Below are 20634 nucleotides of genomic sequence, written 5' to 3' on the forward strand. Positions count from 1 at the left end.
TATACTGCAGTTCTGTGTATTGTTAGTGCAGTAGTGTTGCCATACCCCAGCAGAAGCCGTTGCTTGACCGCCCTGAGTAGGTACAATCAATGTCAAACACTGTACCTTCTTTATCTAATTACTTTCAAATGTATTAAGTTGAATAATTGTTGCGTAGACAATAACACTGTTGACTGATATACTTTTTGTGAAGTTTAAGTATGTTATAAAAAGGTCATAAAAATGTTATAGTGTGTGCACTTTTCCTGTGCAGCCCAAATCATGTGCTGGCTCTCTAAGACGGCACTCAGTGATCAATGCAGAGTCCTTATCTAAGATTTTTTTGTTTCAAAGTGCTCTAAAATGGTCTGTTTAGCTGTGAAGTTTCGTAAAGTTTCTCCTGGGGGATATTAACCCTTGTAGAAACCCTTGTAGAAAGAAGATGGTCCCTCCCAATGTTACATAGACAATTACAGCCCTGATTTCAGTAAATACAAAGTCTAACTATGTTGAGTTGGTTTGCATCTAGTCATTAGCTAGTTGATCATTTAAGAGGTATCTGACACCATCATGTAGGATGGCAGAGCATGACTGCATGCAACAACTAAGTTTTTCAGGTTCAAAAGTTACAAAACCCTTGTCCAGAGCAGCAAACACTGCACTAGTATTTCTTGCAAGGGGTTGGTGGAGTTTTAAGTCATGAGAGCCAGTGATGATTGTTCCCTCCAGGGGCTTATTGGAATATTATATTACTCTTGTCATGTGCTTATATTTGCAAATGGCTCTGTGTTTTCCATCAGTTTCACAAAGGCCGCAGGGATGTGTGCTCAACTGTCAGTGGGCCAGCTCCAACAATGAAACACCTGTCATTATCCCCAATGGTTCAATCTGACCTAGTGAGTAGGTCAGATGGTGCAACAGCCTTTTCAGACCTGCTTCCTAGTGTAGGGTTAATGCTTGTGCTGGTAATCTGTTTTAATTCAGGGTATCCTTTCATTAAAAAACTCGCTCCCAAAATAGCTTGCTTTCACCATGAAAGGAGTGTGTGCAGTTTTATCGAGCAGAGCTTGGTGAGTTACAGTTCTTGAGGGATGATGCAAGACCCAAAAATAACAACAGGAAAGTCAAGCAAAAGACAGCCCCATTTGTCTTGCTGGTGTCTTTAACAATTTCGGCTCCCTATCACTGTGTGTGGAATCGTTTTGACAACCGAGGCAAAACTGAGGGGATACAATCAGCCTGTTTGATCTGAAATCTTTGGAGCTGTAAACTTCAGCAGGCTTAAGTCAGGTTTAGTACTTTCTAGTGTCAATGCCTTGGCTTGAGATCAATAAATTTAAAGTACTCCTGTGTTGTCTTAATCTTGAGCGATTACCGCCCACTTAACAAAAGAAAAACCCAATGATAATGCTTCAGAACACACAAAGGGACTTTTAAACTGTGAATCTGTGGTGGCCTTGTCGTGGTTAATGTTTTATCTCTTAGGTATGACTGGGGAATTTAGAGCTCACTTGCTTCATAAAGTCAAAAGTGGTTTCAACGTACAGCAGCGGCAGCTAGCTAACTGCAGTAATTAACTGACGTCATATCTCAACGTTTTAACTTTTAACGGTCACTTTAAACCAAACGGCTGAATTCAAACTTAACATTAACTGTCGTATTCATTGAATACAATGACGGTTAACGTTACAGGTCCGAAGCATATCATGGACCCAAATCACACACACACTCACCTCTGCTGTCACCAAGGAGTCAGGAGACGTGCTCCCTCAAAACAAGTCCAACGCGTGGATAGACAAATACAGTAAAAATGTACTGGAAAAAAAGTTAAAAAGTCAAAAAAGAAGTGCATTAATCCAATTAATTTAAGCCATTTTCTACTCGGGAACGACGCACTCTTCTCAACCAACTACTTAACGTTAGCTAACTAAAAAGAACCGTCCTCAGGCGCATCCAGTCTTCACAATGTGCCCAAAAAAATCTTTCAGAGACGCCTTATAGCAACGCAAAGCTAAGCACAGCTACCGTGCTCCTAGACGCGCACGATACGCTGTCTCTTGGAAACAGAGAGATGGTTATTACATTTCACGGGTGGACACCGCGGTACTGTGGACCCAGGTCCCACAACTTTGTTCCTGTTGCTTAGTTGACTCTTTCTCCCTGCCGCTCACACCGACGTTAAACTCCACGCAGTTAGCTAAACAAAACGGAAATGCTAAAACGGGGCCTTCAAAATAAAAGTGTCTGAAGCTGGTGGCAATCATTATGAAGTCATACAATCCGGCAGCAGCAGCCTCTTTTGCTACTAGTAGGCAAACTGTGCATTCTTTAAATGCTTAATCGCCTTATTAATGTACATACAGCGTTTCTCTGAGGCTTCCAGCATAGTAAGTTACCCTGCCACTCCCCATCCCCTCCCCAGTGTTTATTATCGAAATTCAGTATTTTTATGACATAAACTATATATTCAACAACAGATGTAATATTAAAATTTGCTGCTTATCTTCGTTTCATTCACGATACTCGTATTCTTCGAGGTTTCTCTCCAAATGCCGCGTCAGAAAATTTACTTTGAAGATCTGGCCGGAAGCACAGTGTTCACTCTTGGTGGTTTGACGCTGGTCTTGAGTTTTTCCCTCTGGCTGTAAAAGTTTTCCTGACGGAGATGGAAACATGGCGCGGTGGGCGTCACGTGACGTAGCACCGACCAAACCAGTGATTCCCACTGGGAAACACAAAACTTTACAAGACACTTTAATTGTGGAATAATCACAGAAATGTTTATTAGGCCAAAGATCTGCGAAGGTTTTCCACGTAAAGGAACCATAGCTATTGACCTTTGTCACAAAGCCATCTGATCCGATATACTGGTTTTATTTTAATATGCGTAATGTGACAAAGACTAGTGCAGTGGTTAAAATAAGGATTCAGGTCTTTTACTTGAGTAAAAGTAGAAACTAAATTCAAAATCTTCAATAAAAGCACAGAGGTATTGTCAGTAAATGTAATTAATGCATCAAAAATATACTGTCTGTATGTCACATATTAAGGATTATTATTACAAATGTATTGACATGTAAACAGCATGCATATGCTGGTCAGGGCTGAGTTAACTTGAACTACTTTTTACACTGTTGGGCAGTTTAATCCATAACTGATTACATGTTTTACGTAAATTATTAAACTGCAAAGTAACTAGTAAGTATGGTCGGATAAATGCAAAAGGACAATCATTTTCCTTTATAATGTGGTGAACTAGTATTATATTTGTTGCTGTGTATGACCTGTTATATATTTTTTGATATGTCAAATCAAATACCTCAAAGGTGTATAGCAGGTTAAAGTTCTTGAGTGCATCTACCTTGCTGCATTCCATCACAGACTATTTATCATTTTGTTAAGGTGCCCTGTCAATTTCAAACTCCTGGAAATTAATGGACAAATTTGGGGAACCTCAACATAGTATTACATAAAAAAGTCAAAGGGTACTGCTGTAAGACACCTTTTAATATCACAAAAAAGTCTTGCTATAAAAACACTCAATTTAATTTCCATTATTCTAGAATAAATTCACAAAATAAAACATTTCACTCAATAAAAAACTTTATTAATATAGTACCTTCCATTTATGAAATGCAAATTAAAATAAAAAAAGAGCAGACTGTTTGACACTTTAAATGTGAACATAAATTTACAATAAAAAATTACAGTGACCATATAAATAACCATAATTATGCTAAAAGCTGTTATCATCGCCATAAACCTTTCTACCACCTCTTGTCTCAGGTTCCATTTTATTATACTGAGTGATGTGTTGGCCTGAAAAGCAACAACTTCCTCAGTACCTGAGGGGACTGAATAATAGATAACAGCCCATTGGAGAGAGTCTCTGAGGCTTTGAGGATGCAGAGATGTTGATCATCCATTGTGAGCCTTCACCCTTCTCCCTACCTCTTCTCAGTTGTCAGGGCTCTTTTGTGGATGCTTCCTCGCACAGCTCAGAGAAGAAGCTCAAGTTCACAAATTAGTGCTCTCTTAGGCCTCAAACACCTATCGAGTGACAGCGTATTTATTTGATGGTGAGTTTAGAAGCAGAAAAGGGACAGGTATGCATGCTCACATATGGTTCACTGACATGTTGACTTGGATTAATATAAAAAAATAAGGAAATCTGAAGGCTTCAGTATGAAGTATGCACCAGTATGCACATAATTATCTACAGCATTAGTCACAGATCTGATACAAATGTGACACGTTTACATTCACTGTGTTTGTGAACACTGCAGTGCCCAAGATCTATACAGAATTTCACAGGGTGAGAAAGTTTCAAAAGACTTATTATCCATCTACACTTCTAGGATCCATATGTGCAACAAACTTCTGAATACCACTTTAGAAGAGTTACAGCTATTTTCTGTGAAGCTTTTCCTGTGGCAGATGCAGATGACTGGGTATACATGAGTCCAAGGCATCGCCCTTGCTGTGAAATTATAGGGGTGAGAGTGTGCAGGCCCTCAATGAGCCAGCGTTGGACTCCAGCCCAGAGGCTACAAGAAGGGCTTAGAGTGCCCTCTTCTGCCCCAAAGGTGCAACTACTCCTAAATAATAAACCCCATTTACCTGGAGGACTTACACTACTACTTTACTACATAAATAAGGCATAAATCGACAGATATTCATACATTTATAAATATGTTCTTTACAGTTAACCTAGCTGAAATTAAGCTGGTATCAACACATAGATATATTCACCAATATGCCAAATGTATGGACAATTTCACTGCATGGGCCTGCAGGAGAAACTGAACTTTCTATTACATTAAATAATGAGTGCTATTCAAATTATTCAGCATGATTGTACCATCAGAACTACCTTCTTGCCAATCAATACCAATTAAAAACGCCATTCCTATAAAATATATGTACAAAAACATTGTATTTAAGTAAATTAGTGTATGATTAATAAGGAAAACTAAGAATACTTACAAAAAGGGGCAGTTGAGGTGCATTAGATCATCACACACAAGAATGAATACTCAGAAAATTAATACCTACATTATCACAACAGAGCAGCTGTGATATTTCATTTACATTTTCACTTTTGTCACGTTACCAATAATGTTACTTAGGGAAGAGAGTTTATTTAGTATCAGAATCACAATCAGAAATACTTCATTGACCCCAAAGGGGTAAACTGTGACTCACTACAGCTGCTCTGATGTAAAAATTAGAGAATTTTAAGAAGTAAGAATAAGAGTATGAAATAGAAGTATGTAAATATAAAGCAATAAAATAGAAATGAACATTATATTATAAAATAAAAAATATAATTTGCATTATGCTACACACTGATACTTAAGATATACAAATATTAAAAATAAAATATGTATCATCACTGTGCTGAGGCTGTACGTGTGAAATCCAACTACCATATATACATCAACTGAATACACAACAATAGAAAAAAGTAAACATGACAAATATGTACAGTTGTGTGCATGATTAAGTCGTGATACTTGCAATGCTTGCAATACTTTGTTATAATGATCTCATCTGCAAAATGGTGTCTTCGATTGACGTCAACTAAAACGCAACATCTGTCTCCGTTCTTTATATCAAGCATTGGAATGTACTGTCCCATAATTCCTCTCTGGGCTCGTGTTTGCCGGTGACGCATCTTATGCTTATTGTGGTTAATGTCACGACGATCTTGGAAACACCGTCAAAATACTATACCAGGAGTGGGGTTCGAACCCACGCGGACATATGTCCATTGGATCTTAAGTCCAACGCCTTAACCACTCGGCCATCCTGGTGTATACACCACATCCCGCCACATTTACCCTAGAAAAAATCGTCACCCTGGTCAAATCTAGTTTATTATTTTATTTTTTATGACTACGGAGCTAGCAATAAACCGCTTTGTTACAATAATCCTAATTTCAACAACGCCTCGTGAGTATAACTATGATGCTAGCACGGTGTTAGCAGCTAGCAGCTAACTTGTGCAGCCTGGAGCGAACTTGCTAAGGATTCACACAAACTAACGTTATCGCCGTAACTGTGACTATGTGTAACGTTATGCAATAACGTGCAATGCCAGCGAGAAGAATGTTAGCTTGTTATCTTTTGAGAACCCATGTTTCATATGGCGCTACTCCGACAAAGTTATGTTAGCTGTGTAAATAACTAGCTAGCAGCTAATAGCGTTAGCATGTAGCTTAAGTTAGAGCAGGCTCGCAACTCTGCACAGCACGGTTACTACACCGTCATTTCAGCCATGCAGCGGAGCGTCTAGCTATTATCGTCACATACTTTGAACAAACAGGTGCGCCGAGCAAAGAAAAGCACAAGAAAATAAAAGAGACAGACACCTCTGGAGTTAGTCACGGATTCATGCAGAAGAAGTTACCAAACTTGATTGGAGACTTGAAGCCAAAGTGACGGTTAACGTCCTGCTGGGTATTTCTGCGCCTCACTGGTGGGCACTGGGACGGACAGGCACCGTCGTTTCATTCATTTCTTTGTAGGCCTAACTTTTTAAAACAAATAATGTATTCATAAAATTATTCAAATCAAACACCACTTTCCGAATAAAGAAAAAGACATGGTTGAGTAATTTGGATAACCAGCCTACTTTATTTACAAATTATAGAAACATTTTTTCAGCAGACTGTGTAGCTTGTATGCATCATTCACACCAGAGAGGACAGACACTGTCTCTCAAGTTTTGTCATTTTAGCAATTTTTAATCTGTTATTCTGACTCTCTTAATGCATTTTTACAAAGAAGTAAACAGGGCTACCACCATCTCACTCCTGTCCATCCTTCTGGATCCCACTCCTGACCACAACAGATAGAACAAACCATATTAATAATAATAATAATAATGATAAACAATCAGTTACTGATAGTCAGTGAGTCAATATTATAAAGGGTTGCCAAATTTTGTAGAACATCTTAAAGGATCCCCTCAGAGAAAATCTGAACTTCTGGAGCCTGATGCACTGCAGTATCTCATGAATCCATCTATCATAAGAAGGGGGGAGAGTGAGTCCATTTAAGGAGAATGAGTCTCATAGCAATTAGGGCGTTAAAAGCAAGGATTTGTTGTGCAGTCTTGGGCATATTGGGCACATCTAAAATTTAAATCGAATTATCATATGGGCCAAATGAGCAACTGGCCCTAGATGCTCATACTGTGTGGCAATCCGTTTGTTTTCATAAGTCCAAATGTTACTTTCTTTGCTAATATATGAACAACACACTGCACTAAAGCACCATTTAAACTGATAGGACATAGCCAATAATGTGGGTGTTACTTATTACCTGACCTTGAAGTCCTGAGTTCCTGTTTCATCTAGGTTTAGGGCCTTTTTCAGCAGCAGTGTCCAAGAATTTTCCAGAACTGTCGATTTCAAAAAGTAACTGTGTTTATTCTTCAGCTCAGAAATTAACAAAGATGTCTTCTTAATTATCAAAATGAAACACTGAATTAATCATTTTATGGGTACAATGTGTGGTAAAACTGCGAAAGACCGTGGCGTCTAGAGAGGAAAAGGGGACCTGATGCTGGCCAGTCAGTGAGCTGAGGGTGTGCTTTGGACGAGGTTGTTAGGGACAGCTTTCTGCGAAGCTGATGGAAGGTTTTCCAGTTGTGGAACTGATAGGACGGCTGTGACGATGTGATGAAGCCTTCGAATGCGAATGCAGAGATGACAAGAATGATGAAATGACCTGAGAAAGGACAAACACATAGGGTGATTGTTTGTTATTTTGTTTTACTGTGTGGTTTCCTTTTGTACTAATTAAATGAGCAATAGCTACTTGAGAGATTTCCCTTAATACATATTAAAAGAGCATTGGCAGAAGGAACCTGAGATGTGGGATTATTGTTTGCCAAACAAACAAACAACAATTGTTTCCTCTAATTGCATGTGGCAATGAGTAACTTAAAACTTGAAACCATATAACCTTGTAGTACAAAATAACAAGCTATAAAAGTAACTGCATGTGTGTCAATTAACTATGAATACTCCAACAATATTCATTCTGCAGCATCATATCAAATATTAGAAACACTCAGTAGAGCAGTAGATATGTCAGCTCCACATCTTGGATAATAACTAAAGGTTAATCACACACACTGACATGTCCACAGTATTTTTCCTTGTCCTATCATCAACCTTTACATACAGTGTCATGCAAAACAATTCTTAATTTGTGCAGTTTTCACAGTGGTGTCCAAAGCTTTGTGACAGAGCTTTTGGGACAGACACACAGTTGGGGTGGTACCAAGTACTGCAGCTGCTGCACTGCACCATCACCTCTCTATTGTGTGAGGTCCTGCAGATACAGTGAACCTCTACCTGAACTATGCCTGTATGCTTTTATATGGAAATACTGGAGCCATTTTGTTCTGCAAAGCTCCGTACAGTCTTTGTCTCATGTTTTTTTTTCCTGAAACTGGCATTCCTCTGGCCTGACTCCCTCACATAAAACTGATGCAAAAGCCAATGCAAAAAGTCTGCAACTGCTAGCTGATTGCTGCATCTGCATGGCAGGCCTTCTAATCAGGAACTGGGGTGCTTGCAGACGAATTAACCAGGATAGCTTTTGCTCTGTGTTGTTGATTTTTGTCTTCAGGCTGTCATTTATGCACAGCTCATTGGGTCCACAGAAAATATTACTTGCTGTGATCCAGTGGTTGTCATTTGCATTTAATATTTGCACAAATGGCTTATGTGATGTCCCAACCACACCCCCCTGGTGAAGAGTCTGATAGCAAAGGCATGACTGAAATCCATCTACATCAGGGAACTTCTGTGCAAGATAAAAACAAGCTGCATCCACTTCATCACTGCTGAGGAAAGTTTGGTTGTGCAGGATGCTTATCATTTGGTCTTAGTGAATGAATTTAGCATGTAATTGTGAAAACAATGCTGTATTAAAAATCACTTGAAAATTACCACAGAGGTACCTGTGGACATGTTGAACAAGAATCTGGTGCCGTTTGCTGGAAATAATTTGATATGATCTGTCTATGTAGAGATGAATAGGATACTGAATGGTCGATTGGTTTTGGTTCGTTATTTGATCATTTAAAAGGCTGTAGTAAAAGACCATAAAGTAATGACAGATGTAGCCGATATATTTCAACAAATGAAAATAAGAACAAAAAAGCAACTTTCCCATTTGAAACAACCTTCGTGACCATTACGCCAGGGTCACACTGCCAACGAAGTGCTGCTCTTGCGCGAGCCCGTTCACATCAGACGCGCATTTCTCCACGCCGGTCGACAAGCGCTTCTGCTCGCAGCTGTTGTCTCCGTCACATTTGTGGCTGTTTTTCCATCATGGGTATCTCTCTCTGTTTGCGTGTGTGTGTTTGTGTGTGTTCCTTTGTTTGACTTCCTGTCCGGCTTGACACATTCGCTCGCGGCTCGCGCAGAAAATAGACCAGACGCCGAAATGAAAATGTAAAATCCTATTGTCTGTCCTGTTTATTGCTTGGGCACTGTTATTTACGTGACAACACCTGAACAGAACACACACACACACACATTGGCTGTTTGTTTCTACCTCTCTCCTCTCTGGAAGTCTCGGACCTCCAGACGCCCGCCTCCGCCTTGACCAAACGCTGAAAATAAAATAAAAGAAGGAGACGGGTGTCTCCTATTTTATCTTATTTTGTTATATTTCTCCCTCTCCTCTGGCTAGAAGCGTCGGACCTCCCGCCTCCCGCTCCCGTCTCAAACACGTAGGTCTCCCTCTCCTCAGCTGAGCACGCCCGGCCTGTTAAATAGCCTGTAACCACTGTGTGACACAAACTCAGTGCTTTGGTCATTAAATAGTGTCGGGCTCGGTTCGGGTTCGGACAGAAATATGCTGCCTGTGCCGCACTCTAACACACACACACACACAAACACACGGAAAACCGGACATTATCATAAGTTTATAAAACCCCCCCGGACGCCCCGGACGGGACGTGAAAAGTGGACATGTCCGGGCAAAAGAGGACGTTTGGTCAGCCTATTTAAAATTTAGCTACTCACAGACCGCAGAAGCTCCGTCCACTGTCTCCGCTGCTTGTGTTCCTCCGCTTGTGGAGTCTATCTTCTTTTGTTCAATCAAAAGGTTTTTCAACTTGAATGACTCGACTGTTTTTATTTGATTGCAGCCGTGGGTGTGTCCAAGAACTTTCCAGAACTTTCCAGAACTCTAGATTTCAAAAGGTAACTGCGTTTACTCTTCAACTCAAAAATGAGCAAAGCTGTCTTCTTAGTTGTCAAAAGGAAACTGGGAAACGAGCAGCCACCAATCAACGTAAAGAGCACGGTCGAAAACCTTTTTAATAGCAGCGCCTCTTTGACATTCAGCCTCTCCATTATCAGACACCTGCTCCTGTAATACCTGGGCAGTGCGTAAAGCTCCCACACACAGCCAACAGGTAAGAAAACAAAGATAACAAACAATTCCAAGTGAATTTGTTGTTAATGAAATGAACTAACAACAAACCTGGAGTCCTGTAGGAATAATGTACAGACTATGCACCAAGAGGAGGAGAAGAGAGTGTTTAAAGGCAGCCAGTAGCCCATTTTTGACCCAGGCCTCCAAGCATTGTTAAATTCAGCTGTACAGTTGGCAATGGCAGTTTTATTTATATTCATATAGCACATTTCATTACACTTAAACTCAAAGTGCTTTACATTTGAAAGACAACAGATACAATAAAATATTACACCATACGTACTGTAAACATATTATGTTTCTTGGTTGGTTCATTTTCAGTAATAAACTAATAGGCAACATAAACTAGTGGACTTATACAGCCCTTAACGCAACACAGTTTGTTGACATAATTTAGCTTCTTCTACCAAAGTCTGACATGTTGTCTCAATAACAGCTTGTGAATCAGTGAACGGTTTAACAAATTCAACTTAAAATAACATCCCTTTAAAATGTAAATTTCTCCCCTGCTCATACATCCACAACTGAATTAATTCTGTCATGCAAATAAGGCATAAGTCTACTGTAGATCAAACTTTAGATGGCTGGTAACTCCAAACCTATACTTTACATTGCCACTCCTCAGAAAAAAACAGCTCCTTTTTCACTTTGTACTCATGAGTGTGTTTGTAAAGTTGCATTAAATATTAGTTTAACACATTGCACAGCAGCATTTATTTTCAGCTGTCCATAATTTTTACACAAGTAAATGTTTTATTTCAATTTTCAATCGTCCATAAAATAGTGTAAAAGTCAAAATAGCCCTAAAACGTTTGGTTGTGTCTCCAGCAGGGTAGACAGGGACAACACTGCCGGAAAGGATTCTTCCTCTTGTACTGTAAGGCTCTCTTGATGTGGACATTAATTTTTTCTACATATTCCTGAGTGCCACACACATTAGCCTCAATGTTATTAACCAGACATCCCTGCTCCTCCACCAGCATGGCCATGTGCAGAAACAGATCGTGGATCTCCTTCATCCTGACCTCCAGCTCCACCAGCTCCTTGTGTCTGCCTTTGATTTCACACAGCGCCCAGCGGGACGAACGTCCGCCTTGGCTCTGCAGGCTCTGGGACAGCTCAGCCCATCCCTCGCCACCTTTGTCCACCATCTCATCCAGCTGGTCGTCAGTGATTTCAGCCCCCATTATAGAGGCCTGCCTCTGGATCCTCCCCCGACATGTATCCCTCTGCATCTCCTCCGCCTCATTGTAGTCACTCATGACATCATGGAAGGCACGGGTCAGTGTGTCATGCTGAGTTCGAGCAATGCGACTAACAGCAGAGTTGGGACCTTCTTTCTCCTCCAGCTGGCTGCTCTCCTTGCCCAGGGCCTGAAGGCGGGCATACACCGCTGCCCCACGTTGCTGGATCCCCCTGGCGATGGAGTCAGAGTCCTTTTTGATTAGGGTGAGGCGCCGCACAGAGGTGCCAAAGCGTTCATTATGTGTGCTCAGACGCTCCACCTCTAAGCGAAGCATGGAGATCTCTTTGCGTATGGAGTGGGCCTCCTCCAGGATTGTGTCAATAGCTGAGGAGTTCTCGAACACCACTGCCTGTTGTGACAGAGTCTCTTTGTCTACATCGTACTCATCTCCATAAAATTCTGGCTCGTAGTCCTCCTGCTCCTCACTAATGGTCTGCATTCTCTCCAGCATGTCCCGCATTGTGCCTGAGAAACCAGTGGAAACAAGATGCTAGTTATTGTGCTCAGATGTGGTCAAACTTTTGGTCTGATTTAGGGGAGACTATGTATGGTTGTATCAACAGAGTGGTTGTAACAGCACCAATTTTACCAAGAAGGGATGAACTATGAGTCATGGAATACATTTACTGTGTGACCATCTCCTTCCTGACCTTGCATGTGAAATGTCATGAGTGAGCAGATTTTACAGCCAAAATACTGACTTTCAGTTATAAAATTATTTTTTTGCACCAACTCTTTATTTTGATTAGTTCTGATACTGTTAAAATTAGAATTATGTAACTTGATTAGAGATTAGTCTTGGAGGTAAAACTTTAATCTTTGCTCATTTTAAACCACCATGCTATGAAAGCTAGCCAAACAATGGCTGACAGGGGTGGGAATGGGGCATGGTGTGGCAGTGGCTCATTCTGTAGGGACTTGGCTTGGGAACCCAGAGGGTTGCCCGTTCAAGTCCCTGTATGGACCAAGTGTGGAGTATAAATTGGCAGCTGGAGAGTAGGACACTGCCGACGCCACTGGACCCACAAAAACCTGCTTCAGGGGAACCATACTATAGCTGACCTTACGCTACCTCCCTTAACTGCATGTATGTGGTGTGTAAAAAGAGGGATAAGCAGAAGTTACATTTTCACTGCCAGAATCATGGACTGACAAATAAAGAATTAAATTAATTAAATCAAATAGCTGAAACACCCTTTAAAAAAGTGTTACAAATAACCCCAGTGATATGTTAAGGGTGATAGGGGTGTGCTTGCAGATGTACTAAAATCTGCATCAGATGAGGTGAGGCAGGGGAAGACAGAAAGGGCTGTCCCCACATAATACTCTGCCATGTGGCACTTTGCAAATACTGCAAGAAATGACAGAACCTCAAGGAAGAGGACCAGCACAGCTGCCCCGTATGGGCGATCAGAGCAGTCAAAAAGTCTGAAACGTGCAGCTAGAGGATATCTTGTGACGTACTAAGCATCTGACACAAACAGCATAGTGACATAGACCAAAGTAGGAATTTTAAATACTACATGTGTCAGTTTTTTATTTGTATTGTAATTTTTAATTCCTGATTTATTATATTAAATTAATCCCGGTTGTGGGGCAGATTGTAAGAACAGAACTCCTTGTGTTTGACACCAGTTAATGAATTCTGTGCCATAGCTGGATAATTTGTAAATATTATTATTTGTAGTAAACAAATTTGGGTACTAAAAATTTGAGAGCTCTGACACAAAAATTCAGCAAGTTATAGGTGCTGAGAACCATACCTGGTCTCCCTTACTCTAGTGTTAAAGTAAAAGTTTAAACTAGTATCACAGTTTCAAGTACGACAATAAAATAGATACAATTTGTAATACAAAACTAGTACGACATACCTTCTATATGTTGAGTTGTAGGCACCCTCATTATAGTATAACCCTTCTCATAGTGATAAAATAGTGATAGATTTATAGTTATTTTACCCAGGGAAACTACACCACCCATCCAAAGCCAACATATCAGTACTATATAATTACTGCAACAATGACTGGTCAGTTTTATCTACAGTAGGATTTCTGTCTATGGTGAACAACAATGACAGCAGTCACAACTTTAAACCAGGAACAAGGAAGAAACGAGCTCACTGAAAAACAGGTATTTCCTTTGAAAGTGGGGTTAAGGCAGAAAATAGTGTTGCATAATGTGTGTTTAAGTAGTTATTCAATATATAAAATTTTGTCAGCCACATGCTTCAAAAAACTCTCAAAACTGTGGTGCTTGCCTAAATCGCTGTCACTGATTCTTTAATAAAGTCTCACAAAATTAGTTTCCTTAAAGAAAAATAAGATCATGAAACTATCTTAAAAGCTGTCATAATGCATGATCAAACATTTAAATGTCATCTTTTTGATGGCTATTGAATCAGCCCTGTCTTTCTGCACTAATTAAGCCCAATTATCCACTTGTCTCCAGGTGCCTCTGCCACCTATCACCCAAGAAAATTAACTATCATTCATCTATCATTTCAAAGTGTCTTACCTCTTGTGACTGGCTCCCACAAAATCAGAAAGCAAGTAAATCACTTTAAAGTGTCGCAGGCTGATTTGTTTGTTCCAAGGCACTTAGGAAACACATATTTTTACTCTGTTGAGTCTGTCTGTCTGCTTTTCAGCGTGTGTGTGTGTGTGTGTGTGTGTGACTGCCACCCCTTCCCAGGTGACAGACATGGGCCTTCCCACTGCAACACTCAATACTTCCTTGAAGGAAGATGCATTTTTGTGTGTGTGTGTGTGTGTGTGTGTGTGTGTGTGGTTCTTTCCATTTCAGGAAGCAGGGTCAGTTGAGAGACAGCATTCCTGTGATACAATGCATCCAGGACAAGTGTCTGTGAGAAAGCTAGACTGAAATGTTTGACATGGCATCACTGGACTAATTTGTGAAGTGAGTACACCTGTGTGTGTGTGTGTGTGTGTGTGTGTGTGTGTGTCTGGGGTGCTGCTGAGCTGAGGGGACTCTGGATGATACATAAGGCCCAAGACTGGACAGAGAACATGGAGCATGCCAGGGATTACACACAGGGTTTGGGAGTAATAGAGTACAAGTAACTAAGTTGCGTCTTAAGAATACAAAATGAAGGGATTACTTTATTTGTTGTATTTCCTCTAGCACCATGTCCCAACCAAACGTGACGCAAGCAAGGCCCCATTGTGTTTTTCAGCTAATACCTCGCAGTTCTGGTCATCTGCAGCATCTTTTATAACAGAATTTTCAGGTGAACATAAAAAAAACTTGTATTTCAGTGTGTTGAAACCTAATGACATAAGCACTTACAGTCATTCTGACTGTTGCTTAAATCAACTTGTGTTCTTTCAAATGAGACCATACATGTACATATACTACAATGGAAAGGAGAACAGCATTCATTTTGACTTTCGGTATGCCTTGGATAGGCATTTGAGGTGAAATTAAGTTGACAGATTCAGTGTGCCACATTCGCTTGCTGTTAGGACACTGTGTAAAAGTCATATGAGACACATATTTCCCATAAACGGCTTTTAAATGAGGGTGTGCAGTGCAGCTGCCACATGATAATGTCAGAGCAGATCCACAGCCAAGATACTGATATATGTTTAAGGCATGAAAATATAAGACCCAAATGAGTCCAACAAGACAATTTCAAAGTATACCAAAAGTAATCTGAACTATTTAGAATATGTTACTTAGTTTGAATAATCTAATGAAATGCATTACATATTACATTTTACGACATGTATTCATTAATCTGTAGTGGAATGCATTTTAAAAGCAGCTATGAACCGTGTCATTCTCTGAGGTGTAATTTCCACTGAGGATGGGGAGGAGATGTCCTTTGTAAATCATGCTTGATACGCTACTTATAATTATAATAATAATAGATTTTATTTATAGGCATCTTTCAAGACACTCAAGGTCACCTTACAATTAAAGATAGAGAGTAACAGCATATTAAAAAAAAGTCAATATGATAGGGGATGAAGTAACATAAAAAAAGAAAAATAAAATACAATATAATGTTGTGGCTGAGAATGTGAATTGAGCTGTTGATTTTGCTCTGATGTACTCCAAAAAAATGCCACAGAGGTGTTGTATAATTAGCATATTTAGTACTACACTGGCAGAATCTAACATGACCAACTGAATTATTTCCTAAATCTTGTTGTGGTTACTGTAGTCCCTAAATGTATGTAACAATGCCTGAAAAAAGGTATTCAAATCACTTTTCTTTCTGTGGGAGAACCCCCAGAACCTATGTTCAAACAGAAATAAAGCCAGACTCACACCAATTTTTAATATAACTATTTATGTAATATACATGACACAATAGAAGAAAGGTATTATCATACATATAGTCAGACAAGTAGCAGTGAAAAGTAGTAGATAGGGGTACATCACAGTACATCAAAAGTGTGATCCTTGACACCCCTGCATAACATTTAGAATCTAGTAAAACATATAGTAAAACTGCGGCCGCTCCTCACTTATTGTGTCCTCAAAGAGATGGTAAATATGAGGAATAATAGCGGATTTTGACAGTGTGAATACGGTATGACTGGTTACTATCAACACAAGCATTTCATAATTTATATATATAGTAAGGCAGAGGATATTTACAGTTGAATCAACCCCATAAACTGTACAATTTTTAAAACAATTCCTTTCAGCCATACATCTAGGATATCTGTTTTTACAGACACTTGAACATGTTTTAGGTGCATATCATAACATTTCTTTCGGCTTGACTACTTAATAATAATAATAGATAATTTACTGCATCAGGAATCATTGTTTTGGGTAGCATGACCCGCACAAACATGTATCCCATCTTTGAATTGATCTGCAAAAGTCATCATCATCAATCTTTGAGTTGCATGATTTGGTAAAAACTCATCAGGCTATAAAAACATGAACAATAATTTCAGGTACTATTTGTTTCAGGTCTGCCCCACACCTCAGTCATGGGGGGGCTGGATTCTGATTTGAGATACCTGCCTCAAGCCTCTCATACAAACATTACAGACATCAATGAATTACCGAAATACATTTTTTAATATTTTATCTGAGCATTATTGTCTCTATACACATAAAACCTTTATTTCACTTCCTGTTTTTTATATCTACAGCTCTACAGGTCAGTAAGGCAAGTGTGCCAATGAAACATACAGAAATTATTTCATGTCATTAGATTTTCCACTTCTCTTTGCATATTTTGCCATCCCTCTGCCCATTTCTGTCCTGTTCAGTCATTAGTCGACACATGGGAAACAGCTGCAAAACATCTTTCTAAAGGGGTTGTTCTTGTCATGACGTTTGGCCCTGCCCAGTTTGACGAGGGCCTCCTGTATGCCTTCATCAGTTTTCTGAACATTGGTTTGGATGGTGGTCAGCATGGGGCCTTGCTCCTCCACCAGCATAGCAATGTCCAGGAAAATCTCATGGATGCCCTGGATACGGCTCTCAAGGTCCAGCAACTCTTGGTGGCGTTTCTCAATCTGGGACAGAGCAGATCGAGCCGTTTTACCCTCAGCCATGACGTTGTCAGTAAAGATGTTCCACTGACCCTTCTCGATCATCTCCTCCACCTCCTCTCCTGACACCTCACGTCCCACTATCTCCATCTGCCTCTGGATCTGGGCTTTACAGTTCTCCCTATGGCTCATCTCGGCCTCATTATAGTCAAACATGGCATCGCGGAAGCCATTGCTGAGGCAAGCATACTGGGTTCTGGCGATACGTGTGACGGCGGAATTTGAGCCGTGTTCTTCTTCTAGCTTGTGGGCTGTGTTGTCCATTTCCTTCAGGCGTCCCAGCACATCCTCAGCCCGAGTCTTTATATCAGCACCAATAGCATTGGAGTCTCTTTTGATAGTGCTCATGGTGGTGACGCCCTGAAGTATGCGAGAGTTCTGCTCACGGAGCCTTTTGTTCTCCAGGCGGATGAGCTGGATCTCTCTGTGGATGTCCTGCGACTGGGAGAAGACCTCGACCAGAGCGGGGCTGTTGTCAAACACCACTGCCTCATGGGGCAACTCCTCCTCCAGGTCCACGTTACTGAAGGCATCGGAGACAGTGGACTCCGCATACTCCATCTGCTCCACATGGCCGTTGGACAGTTCCTGCAGGTTGCTCAGTCTGTCCCTCATTGTTGGGCCGGAGAACAAGTGACAGTTACAGATGTCAAGATGAATTTCTGTGTCTGGTTATCTCCCCTCCTCTAACACACATTGGAAAAGATGACTCACCAAGGATGGCTGACCTGAAAGGGCAAACAACAAATCTTTAGCTTCACACCACGCAGAAATTTCCACCATAGATGACTTGATAAAACAAAAATATTAATAAATGGACACAGATTACATTTAAGACACAAGTAGAAAACACTTGCAAGTTCAAACACACCCAGCCTCTCATCTAAACTGGCAAAAGCCTTTTCCGTCTTCTTTCAGCCGTCACCCAGCACTAGTCTAACAGGTTCTCAGAAGAATAGTCAAAGGTGTTGCTCCTCACCAAACTAGTTCTTTTAACTTGTGATCCGTCTGACGTCTTTCTCCAGACATTCAGTTTGACTTTTAATCTAACTGGTGCATCAGAATCAGCAGATACTGGAGTATCTTGGATCTCCAGTTTGAGCAATACTCCAAACATAAAAAACAACATTGCCCTTGTGAAAAAAGAACTCATATCTGATGTTTTTGTATTGTCTTTTTCTACGTTCAGCTGGGTATAAATGTATTTAATTGTGATCAGAACAGGCCTTAAACAAGTTGAAATTTTGTGGATAAAATATCTAAAGGTATGAATACTGCTATTGACTCAAGTGCTCCTGGTCATTAGATTAAAAATAATTATTCTAGACTATTAAATTTATTATCATTAGTCAGTAGCTAATAAATAAATAAATAAATAAGTAAAATAAAAATAAAAAATACTATTTTATAGTAGGGATTATTCAGATGATCTACAACAGCTCAGTCTCATGGTTAAAATATCATCAAAGTAAATGGCAAGGGGTTATACAGACATGTACAATTTAGACTTTATATATGGTACAAATAATAAGCAATGTAAAATCTATGTAAATTAATTTTAAAGATATGCTGTTTTTTTCCTCTTTTTTGCAATTAAATACATAAATAAATAAAAATAAATGTTATTTTTGTATCTATCCATCTGTCTACCCCACTTGAGTATCTCTCACCAGAGGGGCTAAATCTCAGGCACATGTTATGACAGACCCCAACACACACAAGTTCATCATTTCTTACAATATTGGCAGCTTACTGGTATAAGGTTTTCTCTTTTTCATACAGGATCACAAAGGAAATCAAAGGAGAGCGTCTTACCTGTTGTGCTCTGATGAACACAGGGATCAAACTTTGTCCGTTAACGTAAGATGGCCGTGGTGCCACAGCACCATCCTACAGTTATGAAGTCGACTGCTCCGTACTGTGAGCAGGAACAAAGGGCCCTACATGCGTAATGCAGCTATCTTTGGAGCCTAAACTGGTATTCAGCTGTAGTTTAGAGCCACACCATGCGACTGTACTGATGTGACTTGAGGAATGAAGCCCGGTCGGTTTGGCCTCTGCAGTGACGCTGCGCCTCAGGAGCGTCGATTGGACAGGGTGAGGTGTGAGCAGCTGGTGTGGATGAACTGACTGAGTGCCAATTCAAGCGCACAGGCCTCTTTTTTCCTAGGGCAGAACTGTTAGAAAATGAAAGGGGGAGTCCAGAACAGGTGATTTTATGACTCTGGTGACACCTGTCAGTCACTATAGTTGTCTGTTGAGCTGCAGCCGCCGTGGAAACGTTTTATTTGTGAGTTTTGATGGCAGTGATACCTGACGGTGCTGGGGCCAGTGGAGACAGTTGCCGTTGAGATTTACCAGTCACGCCCAAATGACTTCTGAAAGTCCTCTCTTGTGTTATGTGTGTGAATGTGTGCGTGAGAGAGACAGCCTCACTTGTACTGTTGGAAACATATGTCACAGCTTGCTTCAGTGCTATTAAGGTAAGAGAAGAGAGAAGTATTTGATGCCCTTTAAGAGGTTTTTCAACAAGGTGTATAACCACCAGATGGCAAAAAGTCTGGGACCACTATCAGATGGAACAAATTACATACTCATTAAGATTACAGAAATCCCTCTTTACTAAATGATGGAGTCCTGTCATGGTTTTATTAATACAATGAGGTTTATCATGCAGTAGGGCTCTGTCAGACTTTACTTTTACATCCCCCCATGCACATATCACATATCTACTTTATCTGTGTGATTATAATGTGGAGTGGACAATTATTACTATTATTTTTCATTCATTTTTTAAAACGTATTTTTATATTTTTGTATTTAAGTTTTGCTTTTTCTAACCAATGGGTAAAGATGTCAGAGTGGATGTCTATGCTGTCTTCTTCAAGTTTGGGTAATTTCTGAATATATTGTGTATGAATGTTATATACAGCTGGGAAAAAGGGAAACATATACACTGTATAGTTGTTGGTGAAAACTAAATAAAAAATAAAGTTCAAAGACAGGGGCCCCTTTTGAAATTAAACAGGCTACTTGGATTGCAGCAGAAAAATGCAGCCTATAGTAGAACTGCAGGCTATCTCCCATAAAATCAATAGGCTGTATAAGAGTATACAGTAAGGAATAACATATTTTGTTCTCTTTTCATATGAAGCATTTCAAACGTGACAACATAAACATTCTAGATAAGTCCTTTTGTATTTCCAGTGAGGATGTTTTGCAGTGCATGTGAATGACATCATCTGAGAGGAAGTAAACATGGCCCTAAGCTGTTGCCTAATTCCTTTAAAATGGTGGCAATTCATTCCTTCTTGTGAATGTCTAACACATTTGTTTTACATTATGATGTAATGTTCATTTGTTTGGACATAGTGGGAGTAGTTGTCTCGTCCCACCAAG

General features: G+C 40.0%; 3 protein-coding genes, 2 long non-coding RNA genes and 1 other non-coding gene across 9 annotated transcripts in view; 1 reads left to right on the forward strand and 5 right to left on the reverse strand.

Annotated features, from left to right (window-relative positions):
- The window catches only part of utrn (utrophin), a 243729-nt gene extending 241613 nt beyond the window's left edge, over nucleotides 1–2116 (reverse strand). For both annotated transcript variants that reach the window (XM_033647959.2, XM_033647968.2), the window contains exon 1: nucleotides 1713–2116. The gene's annotated coding sequence lies outside the window, so the exon portion shown is untranslated. The remainder of the gene's footprint in view (nucleotides 1–1712) is intronic.
- Nucleotides 2117–5712: 3596 nt separating this feature from the next.
- On the reverse strand, nucleotides 5713–5795 carry trnal-uaa (transfer RNA leucine (anticodon UAA)). Its single transcript has one exon. It is a non-coding gene; the product is annotated as a tRNA-Leu (tRNA).
- Nucleotides 5796–6606: 811 nt separating this feature from the next.
- Nucleotides 6607–10410, reverse strand: LOC117270387 (uncharacterized). 3 transcript variants are annotated; one of them, XR_013493140.1, is made up of 4 exons: nucleotides 10035–10410; nucleotides 7546–7716; nucleotides 7309–7387; nucleotides 6607–7008 (listed from the first exon to the last, which is right to left on the reverse strand). It is a non-coding gene; the product is annotated as an uncharacterized LOC117270387 (long non-coding RNA). The 3 variants fall into 3 exon arrangements; XR_004502802.2 differs by having other exon boundaries at nucleotides 6607–6822; nucleotides 10035–10409; XR_013493139.1 differs by having other exon boundaries at nucleotides 6607–7387; nucleotides 10035–10403.
- Nucleotides 10306–11566, forward strand: LOC144466533 (uncharacterized). The gene is made up of 3 exons (XR_013493141.1): nucleotides 10306–10429; nucleotides 11278–11326; nucleotides 11430–11566. It is a non-coding gene; the product is annotated as an uncharacterized LOC144466533 (long non-coding RNA).
- LOC117270384 (syntaxin-11-like) lies at nucleotides 10616–14606 on the reverse strand. Its single transcript, XM_033647970.2, has 2 exons — nucleotides 14210–14606; nucleotides 10616–12160 (listed from the first exon to the last, which is right to left on the reverse strand). Exon 2 carries the CDS (start codon nucleotides 12153–12155, stop codon nucleotides 11253–11255), a length of 903 nt encoding a protein of 300 aa, XP_033503861.1. The 5' UTR covers nucleotides 12156–12160; nucleotides 14210–14606; the 3' UTR covers nucleotides 10616–11252.
- A 978-nt stretch (nucleotides 14607–15584) lies between these two features.
- stx11b.1 (syntaxin 11b, tandem duplicate 1) lies at nucleotides 15585–19504 on the reverse strand. Its single transcript, XM_033647973.2, has 2 exons — nucleotides 19051–19504; nucleotides 15585–17963 (listed from the first exon to the last, which is right to left on the reverse strand). The coding sequence occupies exon 2, from the start codon at nucleotides 17848–17850 to the stop codon at nucleotides 16954–16956; it is 897 nt and encodes a 298-aa protein (XP_033503864.1). The 5' UTR covers nucleotides 17851–17963; nucleotides 19051–19504; the 3' UTR covers nucleotides 15585–16953.
- Between the last annotated feature and the right edge of the window lie 1130 nt (nucleotides 19505–20634).

This window comes from Epinephelus lanceolatus, chromosome 13 (genome assembly GCF_041903045.1).
Source record: "Epinephelus lanceolatus isolate andai-2023 chromosome 13, ASM4190304v1, whole genome shotgun sequence".
Lineage (NCBI taxonomy): Eukaryota > Metazoa > Chordata > Actinopteri > Perciformes > Serranidae > Epinephelus > Epinephelus lanceolatus.

What these genes read in the sequence shown, in the direction of transcription:
- LOC117270384 (XM_033647970.2), bottom strand. Translation starts at nt 12,155, where the DNA reads ATGCGGGACATGCTGGAGAGAATGCAGACCATTAGTGAGGAGCAGGAG.
- stx11b.1 (XM_033647973.2), bottom strand. Translation starts at nt 17,850, where the DNA reads ATGAGGGACAGACTGAGCAACCTGCAGGAACTGTCCAACGGCCATGTG.